We start from the raw sequence: 12,391 nt of genomic DNA, 5'->3' as shown, positions 1-12,391 counted from the left end.
TGGATATCATCAGTACTTAAAAACACTTCCCAACTGTGATCTTTAAGGGTTACACATTTTCCCCCCAAAATATTCAATTTAATACTCCTCATTTAATACTCACTCATTTGCAGTGATGTACTCTTACTCAAAACATATTACATGGGAAAAGCCTGCACAGACTCTATACTGACCCATTTTTAATGATTAATTTGCCTAATTCAGTTCATCAGCCTTTCAACAGCATCTGAATGGGATTACCTGGTGGATGGTAGTTATTTAGTGAAATCCTGCAGGAGAAACACAGGAATGAATCAAGAGGGTTAGTTTTACTATATTGCTGTAATATTCAAAACTTTTTTTAATGTTCTACTTTGTTCTACTGTTCACTGCATTTTTTTAATGTCTACATAGCTGTCAACTCTCATGGCTTAACTGTGAATGTAAATCTCATGGGTTTTCACATTCTCCAAAAAGTTAATTTCCCAAAATTCACATGTCTTATGCAGGGTCTATCTCAGTAGCAGCTAAAACTGGGTTTAGCTAATTGTACTGCACTGCGTGGCCCAATCATTAAAAAACAGATTTTGTGTGCTGCATTTAAACAGGCTGCTTAAACGAATGCTAATAACAATCAACCATCTTCTACACATACTTTGTATGACAGAATATTAGCCAAATTGGGTGTTTGTTTTTGTTGCATTGAGAAATGAAAGACAGAGGAAGAGTAAGCATTGTGTAAAGTATGCAGGCATGCTGTAAGCATTGCAGTGGATCAGGACTTGTGGCTGTTTGACATCAAAATGCTGAACAGACAACATGACCACATCCTACAGGTCTTCCATCTCCCTAATTTTTAATAGGATTTCTTTGACAGGTGTGGTACTGTGCAAAAGATTAAAGCACCTGAGCAAGCACCTGGTGTTTGAAAAGATATTTATCTGATCTGTAAGCTCTTATTTTCCAAGATGATCACACAAATATAACAATAAATATCAATAATATTAGCATAAAGACAGCATATGAGTGTGTGTTTATAGGCAGGAATGTGGTTTTATGGAAGACAGCCTTTACCTTGACCTCCTCATCAGATGTTCGAGGTGTCATCGAGAAGAACAGACAAGCTGGACTCTTTGGCTCCACTGATGTGTCCAGCAGGTGAGCTTTCTACTGATGGACAACAGGTCATTTACTAGCTTCACATGTCTACACACATCTGTATTTATTATGCTTTGAAAAAGTGCACTTTGATTTGCCCTTTCTTCCCCTTAGTCCAAATGCACCCAGTCAGCCAAGGCACCTGATGTCTGGAGCCGCTAGGCTAACAAATAATGAAAGCTTATACCTCATCAGTTAGTTAACTGAAGGCACGCTGAGTTGTTCACTAACCTCAAGTAGACTTGCTTATGTGTTACTTGAACACATTGACATACTGTTATCTGTGAACATGAACGAAGTCAATAACTTTGGTAAAAACAGTAGAAACATCTACCAAAGCCTGAATTGCATTATATAGTTGTATAAAGAAATCTGAGTCTGTTAATTTCTCTACAATTAACTATTTCCCATCAATTCACTCTAAATATTTTTTTTTACTTCTCAATAAATTAATTATGTATACATTTGGTTGAATTCTTCCTTATTAAGGACAGTGTACCACAACCCCAAATTTACAGAACTGTGCCATTTTTATGATCTTTTATTTGATGGACTAAACTCCACTTACATTTTATCACTATGTTTGATTCCACTGTAGGGGCAGTCTCAAAACGATCAAAATTACCCTCCCACCACCAAGACCTGGTTTAACTGTTTGCCATGGTTATTTTGAAACCTGTTACTTGAATAAGAGGACTTCTTTTTGGTACAGGCCCACCATCAAATTTTGCCTCACTATGAGAAGCAAATGGACGTTTAGTGAGAAGTGTGAGTAGCGTACCAGTATTTTGGGTCATTATCAACAAGCCTAGTGCTGGAGGTTGGTGTCACGTGACTTCAAGTTACCCTTTGAACCAAGTTGCCTCTGTAACTAGATACCAGCATCCATGATTGAGAGCTACAATCACATGCACTGAGTCCAATCTCGACAGGGTGATGAGCCTCTTTCCATGATTGAAGCTTTCATCACGAAAACACACACACACCTCCCGCATTTCCCACAACACAGCTTACAATCTGCGTACCACCATTCAAATGCATTATCACCTAAAGTAGTTTTGGTGTTCAGTGATCTAACTGCTCTCTTCTCCTCTTTTTTTTCCTCTCTCTCTCTCTCTCTCTCTCTCTCTCTCTCTCTCTCTCTCTCCCTCCCTCTCTCTCCACACCTCCCTCCTCCCTCTGTATTTACCCTGGGCTGATGAAGTGCAAGAGTAAACGTATAATTAGCCTGCATTACTTTGATTGTTTTCTTTAGAGATTAGGCTTCCTGTCAGAGCACGCGCTTTGAGTGGGGTGAAGGTCGTGTGTGATTGGACGAGGGAGGGGGCTGGGGGGGTTCTCTTTCTCAACTCAGTGAATAAGCGGCGTGGCCCCCCGCTGAGAGAGGAGATTGTATTTCCACAAGACATAATTTTTGTTTACTGACTGTTAATAATGGCTAATTAATAATCAGATTCGCCAGCCTGAAAATCGGCCTCACCACTTAAGGAGGAGATAGGTGCAAAGAGGAGCGAGAGAGTGATAGAGCGAGAGAGCAAGAATAAAAAGACAACTGTTGTAATGGTCTATACCTGGTTCTGGACAGTCCACTTTAGGGTGGAGATCGGGAGGGTGGGTGCAGTGGCCCACTGACAGTGGCAGTCCTAGAATGTGGAAGAGCACAGCCTGCTTAAACACCATTGTGCAAGAGTCACAGACCACCTTTATTTATTTAATTTATAGTCTGTCGGCCTTTAAGGACAGCTTTTTTCAGGAGATATTTCTGAGATTAGCTAAAAGATTATCCATTTGCACAAAGGATGGGGATTGACAAAGGAAAATCTGTGAAAAAATGTGTTTCCAAAAAAATGCTAAAAGATACAGAGGAAATGGCACTTTTAACAACCATGCAAGAACTTGTAGAGCATCAAAACCATCTGAATTAGGGTAAACGTCATCACTGTGCTTTTCTCACTCTGTCATTTTGTTCTTTCTTGTTATCTTTCTCTGATTCTTGTTCTCATGTACACAAATTCTTACAATGCAAGTCTGTTGTTCTTCCTCAGGGTGGTCAGATGGGACAGTGAGGTGGATGTTTCCGCTCTGGAGGGCCACTTTGATGTTGTGATGTGTGCTGACTGGTAAGTTTGTAATCTCTTATGTGTCTCCACAGACCTCATCCATCTTCATCTCAACCAGTGACGGTGCAGTGATTGGGCTCAGCGGGCTGAGGGCCATCGTTTTTTATCATTGGCCCACCCAAAATGACTGCTTAATACTTTTAGTATTGAAATCTCAAAATAAATAAACCGAAATACAAATGAAAACACACTTGTTAATATGTGACACATTCAAAATTCCATTTCTGACGCTGACCAATTGCAATCCTAGTTTAAACATATACTATTACTATATACTCTCAGAAGGTATAAAACTGTCACCGGCAGCACCCCTCTTCTCACTGGGGTGGTACCATTAAGGGTACATCTCAGTACCTTTAGTCAGGGAACATAATTGTACCATAACCCATAAAAATTGTTCTAAGTTGTATTGACTCCACGCACCCTGTCTCGTCTCCAGACTTTTTATCTTGGTGTTCTGTTTTAAAGCATTAGGTCATGAAGATACAAATACATACTTTTCTCCTGGAAAAGTTGGAGCTTAAAACCACTGTTGTGCCTTTCAGTGTACATTTACATTGTTTATAACTTGTTGAACTAAAAATGTACCTGCACAGAATCTTCATTTCCAACAGTGTACTGTGATGCATTTACATAATGCTCCCTCTTGAGCCAACAACACACCCAGCTAGAGTTTGAGTTTATCAAGTCCGATGTTAGAAATGATACTGTTAGAGTGTTGGTGGATTGAAGCAAATGAATACAGCTTGTTATAACCGTAACAGTGCCCAGGCACACAATATAGGACTAGATCAAGAGTAAGCACAGTTTTCCAAATCTGAGCATGACGATCATCAACCAGCTTAAATCAAACACTGAAGAGTTAAATGCCAGAAAGTAGCAGCATATTTTAGTTATGTTGGTCATTATATGTATTATACTTGTGTACAAAGCAACTTTTTCCTATTATGAGCTTGTTTTAGGAGTTTCATGTGTTCAATAAGCAGGTCTACATGTAAGATGCTTCTCATTCTGCAGTAACTGAATGACAGTAAGCAAGTTAGTTAGTAACTCTGTTAAGGCCATTGATTTGAGAGGGGGATGCTGAGCAATGCTGGGGGATGCCATCCCCCCGGTCAAAAAATAACCATAAATTGAAAAGTGCTATTGATGTATGGTAAAAACTGCAAAATAACTTCAACAAGAAAATGATCCTCATAAATCAGATAGTTCTGATCCTAAAATCTGGTCCCTTGGCTCCTAAAAGCTGAGCCGTGTTTAAAGCCGTTGTAAAATACAGGATATACGCACATCTATGACCGCCTCACAACAACCAAAGTCTGTATTACTGCATTACAAAAATTTGTGTTGCTGTCAGTGGATTCATTTTGACTCTAATACTGATGAAGTAAGAATTAATTTTCTGTTTAAACTTTTTAAGTTAACTTTTCAGTGTTTGACAACTTATTTTCTTAACCAGAACTAGGCTGACAAGCCAAGAGTTAAAAGGCTAACTCCATTATTAATATGTCTTGAATTAAAGTACTTACATGATTTAGTGTAAAACTGCAATATAAAAGTCTAAAGAATTTTATTTGAATGACCACACGTCAGATATCTGTGTTTGTCAGAAGTAACATCAAATCCAGGTGGAATCTCAAATGGCTCTGTATTCAGCAGTCCATGATTGCTTGGCACTGATACCATTCTCTAAAGCAGGGCTTTCAAACTGAACCACTACAATGGCCATATTAAAAATCTCAAGAAATCAGTGGGTCAGATAATGCATATGTTTTTATTTGATTTTTAAATAACATTTTGCTACAACCCTAACTGACTATTGTTAATCAAAATACAGCAAAATGTCAGCAGCAAAATATAGGCACTTGTAGTATGTCACATGAAAATATGTCACATGAGTAATTTAAAACAATTTTTCAATAAATAAAACATAAAATATGTAATTAATGAATGTTTAATGAAGTCCATAGGAGGTAGGACTGCCCTACCTATTTGCTTGATATAGACACCTGACATCTTTGTTTTGCTGCAAGCACATTAATTCTTGGGATCAGTTCTTGAGCTGCTGAGCTAAATCTTTATTGTTGATTGAACTGCTGCTGAACTGCTGCTGAACTGCTGCTAATGTGTTCGATTTATGACTGTTGTGGTAGGATTGAGGTGTAACTCTCTTTGCATCGTGTCTAAGAACACCCTTCCCCATGATAAAACTGCATCATGATAACACATCATGATTTGCACAGTGCAAAGCTTTTTTGCAAAACCTCAGCTCTACATCTAATTGGTTACCAACATAAGGTGGCATGTAAAGGGCTGATGCTTTTCTTTACCTCTTTACTTTTTCTTAGTTTTAGTCAGCAGCATTGCTGCTACCAATTTAGGCCAGTAGCAGACACAACACACTTCAGAGTCATGTAGGAAAGAGATACGTGTTGGTGTGCAAGTTATGTAGTTGTGCCAGTAAAGTTTGAAGTGTGGGCCCACATACAAGCCTTTGCAGCTTAATGAGTTTTTAAATACACTAACCACACCGACATCTCACCTCCAACCCTCTCATTTAAGGCACAATAGAAACCACAATTATCATCCATACACAAACCCACTCTGTTACAAGTTCACAAACATCCACAGGTAGCACAGCTATCCGTGCCATCTCTGCTCTCATCACTGTGAACCAAATATCATAACTCACCCTTTAGCAGCTTTTTCAGCCGCAATATGTCCACACCCTCAATAACGGTGCACGGCTCGTTGGCCTGGTGACGGTGTACTAATATCCCCGTGCGTGGCGCTTATCAGATGGCAGCCGTCAGCCCCAGGCTGGCACCACGTTACTTCCCCTCGGCTAACTCCGCCAGGCATTTCCATTTTTCCCCAAATTGCCTCTTTTTTCATGCTCGGCGTCCCAGCAAATGGATGTCTTAGGCAAATTGCAAATAATTATGCCCGTGTGAGGAGCAGGGAGAGAGACAGAGAGAGGGAGAGAGAATAACACAAACATTTCAATTAGCCCGCTTCTTAACATAGATCGCACTGCTGATTTGTTTTTTTTTCCTCCCTATCCTTATGCTGGGTGCTCCCTCATGTAGAGGTAAAATGGTCTGCTAAGTTCAAACTTGATTTTTGCTAATTATGTAACACAACTAATGTTACATTACTCTCAGGGACATTAGCTTGTTAGATTAGATTGGAATTCCAGCCTCTGTTTAATGGCTACTGATTGGAAGTTAAAACTGAATCAAAATGCAAAGACTTTTTAAAATTCATTTAAAAACTTAATTTCCAAAAGTGGCATATTTTTAACTCTTAAAGGTTGCAGGTAAAGCTGGCGAGTGCAATTTGGCATCATTTTTTACTCATTTATATACTCAAACATATAATTCAGTCGAGACTATTTTCATGCGTAAATAGAAAAACGAGATATTTTATTATGTTTTAAACTTAATTAAAATATTTTTTTTTACAGAAAGGTTCTTTACAGTTTTGCAGTGTTTTTGTCAAGCAGAAGAAAAATTAACTTCTCAGTGCAGAATGCAATGCAGAATGTAAATGAAATATAAATAATAATATGACTATTTATCATATTGTGTAATTGAATGAAGACTAGTGTTGTCATGGTTATAATGATTGATGTTATAATGATGGTATAATGATTAATCACAATTGATCACTTTTGTCGTAATTGCTCTAATTTGACCCTAATCATAAATGATCTTAATCAAGAAAGAGCATTCTGTTTTAGCTAAATAAGTGCACAAAGTAATCAGAATAAATTTATTCCCTTCAGTATTTCTACTTGAAGGTAAATCATGTGAATGCAGGATGAACATACAAATAAGGTGAATGCAGTATCTACTTTTCATCACCGACATCCGTTGAGAGCCACACTGGCTGCAAGTTCCATCTGTTCCTCAATTGTAGCTTCTGCTTTCCAACTGCTATGTTACATCTTGTTTTGGGCTTTGGCTGTTGCTAATGTTTTGAGCTGGAGCTTTCCATGTTGCTGTTGGCTTTGTTAGTTTGCAGGTTGTAGATTTTTCCACATTTTTCCGTATCCACGTAGCATCCTCCAGTGCTAACGTTACTGATATTACCAGTATTGCCAGCATTAGTGCTGTGTTCAGCTTGTAAATGAGACATACTGTGCTTTGGCGCTACACAAATTCACAGCATGACAGTAGAGGGGAAATACCTTTTATAAAGAGAGCCATCAATGAAAAGTGCCATTAAAAAGCTGTACTACACAGTGGCATTATTGTAGTATCAGCATGTGAGCAGCTGGGCTTTAGGTTGGAGCTATGGATGGATCAATGAGTCAAACTATGAAAATATGTTACTGGTGTTAGTGCCGTTCATAATTTGTCGCATTAATGCATCAACTTGATAGCACTAATGATTACATTTAGAACGTATAGCAAAACAACAGTAACACCTCAAATTCTAAGGGTTAATTCTGTTGATTACTTACTAGATTAGTAGACACTTAGTCTTTACTGAACTTTACATTAATCAAACTAAGCTGCAAAGTCAAATGTAAATGAATCTGTAATGCTATGCAAAGTGGGTGTGCACCCCTAAACAATGAGCTATGGAACATAGAGGTTGAAGCATTGGCATGTATACTAAAAATTAATTAGCCAGAACCTTTAATGCACTTATGTCTCTTAATTATCAGCCAAATTTCTGCCCTCAACATTTTTAAAGGACAAACTTCCCAAGCTTGTTCATCTGTCATAGTCTATTATGTTATTAAATGCTTACTACGCGCACTAAACCTGTACAAGATGTGCTCCACACAGCGTGTCCTGATAAATCTGTGCGAGCGTAGCAGGCAGGGCAGTGATACCTGCGCTCGCTCTGATGAGCACAAAAACCCCACACAGCCTACTATTATTCTAATGCCACACAAATGGCAGCTAATACGCAGGTGAAATGAACAGTAGAGGGCCAGCATGTGGTTGATGTGTGTGTAAGTGCGTGTGTGTGTGCGAGAGTGAAGATGACTCACGTGGCGGTGACTGTCCCCCCATCGCTCCTGCCGGCGACTTGTCTGTAATTGCCGTCGTCAGGAGAGTGATCTCTCTGCGATTAATGAACATCGCCGCACCGACGATCACCTGCGAAAAGGTCAACAGCCGTACTTCTGCTGCCATTAATTATAGTCTTTCAGGCAGGGGCCCAGCTACGCTGCAGGCCGCCGCAAAGACCCTCACACCAGGGAGAGAAAGAGAGAGAGAGAGAGAGAGAGACACAGAGACTTTATCTTAAAGTATATTCACAGAGAGCATGTAACAACACACTTTTGTTCTTCCTCATCAAGCCTTCCTCCACTTTCACATTCCTCTATGAGGATTTTTCATACAGTAATTCTGTAGAAAGAAGCAAATAAGGATAGCGTATTACAGCTAGCGCTACTAAGGATTGGCATTTTGATCATTTTTGCTATTCACAAAATCTGCATTTCTCAATAAATAATGTTTTAAGTTGTTACAGACATACAGTATTTTACTTTTGTAAAATAGGTTGTGTGCCTGGTAAGTGGCCTGGGAAAGCTGTGAACCTGGCAACTCTGCTTGTGTACTAATAGTGCCCCCTTGTGGTGAATCTTCAGCCTGATAAACATGTGTGAGTTATAGTCCAATCCATGGAAGTGGTGGACAGATTTTTCCTCACTTGGATCGGTTGTTAACAACCAACTATTCAGCAGTCAAGTAATACAACACAAATTGACACTCAGCAGAACAAAGATGGAGCTTGAAACTACACTCAAATGGAATGATATGTCTCTACCCACAATGATCAGATTTGTCCAGGCTGTGGTCATTACTGTGGTTCTTTATGGATGTGAAAGCTGGACAATACAAAAAAAGTCCAAAAATTATGAACTTCAATTCATATTTGAAGACTTTTGAGAGTACCTTGTTCTGCAAATTAAAGCAAACAAATGGATTCTTGACCAAATCAAGTCTCACCTCACACCCAGGTAACCAGACTGAAGCAATCTTCAATTTTTAGCATCATATGAGAATAATCATTTCATTGGGAAAGACAAGAGGAACATGTGAAGCTAAAAGAGGAAGAGGGTGGCCAGCAACAAGATGGATGGACACACATGGAACCATCAAGAAGCCTAAAGACCCAAACAGAAGACAGGACATTCTGGTGGAAGGCTATTCATAGGCCAAGAAAATGAAAGCTGTTTGATGGTGCTAAATAATAATAATTTAGGAAGCAACAAAGACAAGCTTCTGAATTGAATGGTTTTAACAATTTGCTTGGATGCCTAAGACATTTGTGCAGTGATATACGTATAGGAACAGAGCATCTTCTGTTGCACACATGCACACACACACACACACACACACAGACGGCTCAGTGGTGTAATCTTGGCAGTGCTGTAAGACTGATGCAGAATTCCTGCAGAGGCCTTGCTGTTGTTACTGCGACTGCGGCTGTCTGGCTAGCACTGTGCCTGGCATGTCTGCCTCCTCTAAGCTGCCTGTGTGTGGGCTCCAAGATAAAGCCTTTGTGTGTGTGTGTGTGTGTGTGTATGTATGTTTGTGTTCATGGTGGAATCTAAAATGTACTACAGTTTGAGGCTAAAGCTCGAGAGTAGTTTCTGTTCCGATAACTGTCCGTTTTCATTGACCTGGCTTTATGGTGCTAGTTGGACAGGTTTGTGTTTGTGGGTAAGAGGAAGAAAAAGAGAGATAGACACACAGACAAACAGGAGAGGGCTTTTGTTTTTTTTGTTTTTTTTTTTGTTTTTTTTTTTCCTTCTTCCCACAACCACAATCCCCTTTCATTTCACACAAAGCTTCACACAAGCCGATGAATTAGTCAAAGCACAATAAATATGGAAGCTAAAACAATGTGGGCAACTATGACCAAAAAAAACAAAGAAAAAAAGACAAAAATCCACAACCCTCCCCTAAAAGGAAAGGTTTACTCACTAATCGTTGCTAATGTCAGTCATCTGATTAGAATAAGCTGCTAAACAACACCATATGATTCCATGGAGTAATTCAGTAAATGCCTTCCCCGGCCGCTCCTCCACTGCACCCTTCAGGTCTCATAACAGGGATGAGGTTAATGCTGGTGGGATTAGGGCAGATTAAGTGTCAAAGTGGGGTCAGAGTGGCAGGCCACCCTTAGGGACCCTGCCCAGATTATGCTCGACATAATCTAAGGGCGTCCACTTCCAGATTAACCGGGTTAGGTTTCTGCTAGGAAAGGCCTCTGAGTTTGGTGCTCTCTGTCAAAGAGATTGGCTGTCTTTATGGATGGTGTAGTCTTTTTGTCCTTTTTTGTGCCATTGGACTAAAGTACAGGCTGATTACATAAGCACATTTGGGTTAATTAAATCTTTTAATAAATGTAGTACTTTTGTAACATACCATACCAGATCTATTCTGTAAATGGAAGAGGGTGTCCTCTGGGATGTAGGCAAGATTTTTCAAGCTTGACAATTGTGTAAAAAATCTGTGACTTGCAGGAATCATTTGCTTTGGGGGCTAATTAATTAATTAATTAGCGTTTTTTCTAATCTGTCATCCATTTTTATAGCATTTGTTTCATTAACATAATGTAAATATGAGTTATATTACAACGATGTAGACATTGCATCAGTGTCTAACCTAGTCTACCTGGGAGTGTAATCAAAACCTGACTTGGGGTCCCCTCACCTAAGCCATATTTCTGCATCCTCTGCAGTAACATTAAAGTTAAAAATGGATAGTTCCGGTCCTAAAATCTGATTGGCTGAGCCATGTTTAAAGCTGGTATAAAATCCATGATATGCGCATGTCTATGACTGCCTCACAGTGACTGAACTCTGTATTACTACTGTACTACTTAATGAAGCTTTTTGTTTAAATTGAATGGCTGACACCTTATTTTCCTTACTAGACCTAGGCTGGTCAGTTAGCTAACAAGCTACAAGATGGCTAACAGCTTAAACAACTCCATCATTAATATCACAGGCTTGAAATACATTACTTATGATATAATTCATAGTAAACAGAAAGTATGAAACACTAAAGACTGTCACTTGAATGACTTACAAGGCTTTAACGTCCTTGTTTCAGTCAGAAGTCGCATCAAACCCAGGCTGAATCCCAAACGGCTCCATACTCCCTAAATAATGTACTAGCTAGCCATGAAAGTTTAGAAATTCTGCTTTGCATCGTGCCTAAGAACACCCGTCCCCGTGATAAAATCAGGGAAGTGCGTTAGTTATTAATTCCCTTAATTCCCCTCACAATCATATGCTATTTATCACCTTGTTAACCTGGTAGTTCTTTTTATTACATTAATTTAAAAATTGACCTTAGAATTTAGCTTTTCTACATAGACGATGTGACGATGATCTGAGATAGGTCTCTGTTTTAACTTGGTGAAATTGCAGCTAGCTAGTGAACTACCACTAGGAAACATGATAAGCTCTGTTTGTATTTGTCCCCCAACTCACTATATAGACCATAATTATGACGTGTTTACAGCTGTTGCAGACCTCCCGTAAGAGTAAAAAGACTCCCTGTATGACAGACAGAAATTAAATTTAGGTTTCATGTTATTTCCTTGAAAAAAAAGTGAATTTTCTGATGAACGAATGCCCTCCTGTGAGTTGACCATCTGGTTTAACATTACATTTCTAACCCTGGGTAAACTGTAAATTAATTTAATTGATTAAATCTTGTGTAAAGTGTGAAAATAATTTATATAAATCTGAAGACGATTCTGGGTTACTAATACTTGTGAAACAGATTTAAACCTCACAAAAGCATAAAGACCACAATTCGAACCATGCATCTTGCAGTCTCATCCCACACTTTCATATGAATAACAAAACAATATCATGGCATATTGTTATATTCAGTGGGATCTTTCACACTTTGTTGTGAACACCACAAATTTTTCAGGCCTATTAGGGTACCATTAATTGTGAAGAAATGTATAATACACTTTTCTAATAAATAGCTATGAAATATGCTGTCAGGCTTGCCATAGAATACCCCTGGTAGGTGGGGACCCTACAGAACTTGTGTAGTTTGCGTATGAGGAGAACAAGCACTGCATTATATTCAGAGCTTATTACTATTATAATTATTTGATAAAACATGTTTTTAAGTATG

General features: G+C 38.9%; 1 protein-coding gene across 1 annotated transcript in view; it reads left to right on the top strand.

Moving 5' to 3' along the window:
- camkmt (calmodulin-lysine N-methyltransferase) overlaps positions 1 to 12,391 on the top strand; it is a 168,971-nt gene that overhangs the window by 130,741 nt on the left and 25,839 nt on the right. The window contains exons 7-8 of the mRNA XM_017690589.2: positions 1,071 to 1,137; positions 3,183 to 3,257. Coding sequence (XP_017546078.1) covers positions 1,071 to 1,137; positions 3,183 to 3,257 — 142 coding nt within the window. The remainder of the gene's footprint in view (positions 1 to 1,070; positions 1,138 to 3,182; positions 3,258 to 12,391) is intronic.

The sequence above is a fragment of the Pygocentrus nattereri genome, chromosome 5 (assembly GCF_015220715.1).
Source record: "Pygocentrus nattereri isolate fPygNat1 chromosome 5, fPygNat1.pri, whole genome shotgun sequence".
NCBI lineage: Eukaryota > Metazoa > Chordata > Actinopteri > Characiformes > Serrasalmidae > Pygocentrus > Pygocentrus nattereri.
Note: the sequence above shows the minus strand (reverse complement) of the source record. Positions and strands in the feature narration are given on the sequence as shown.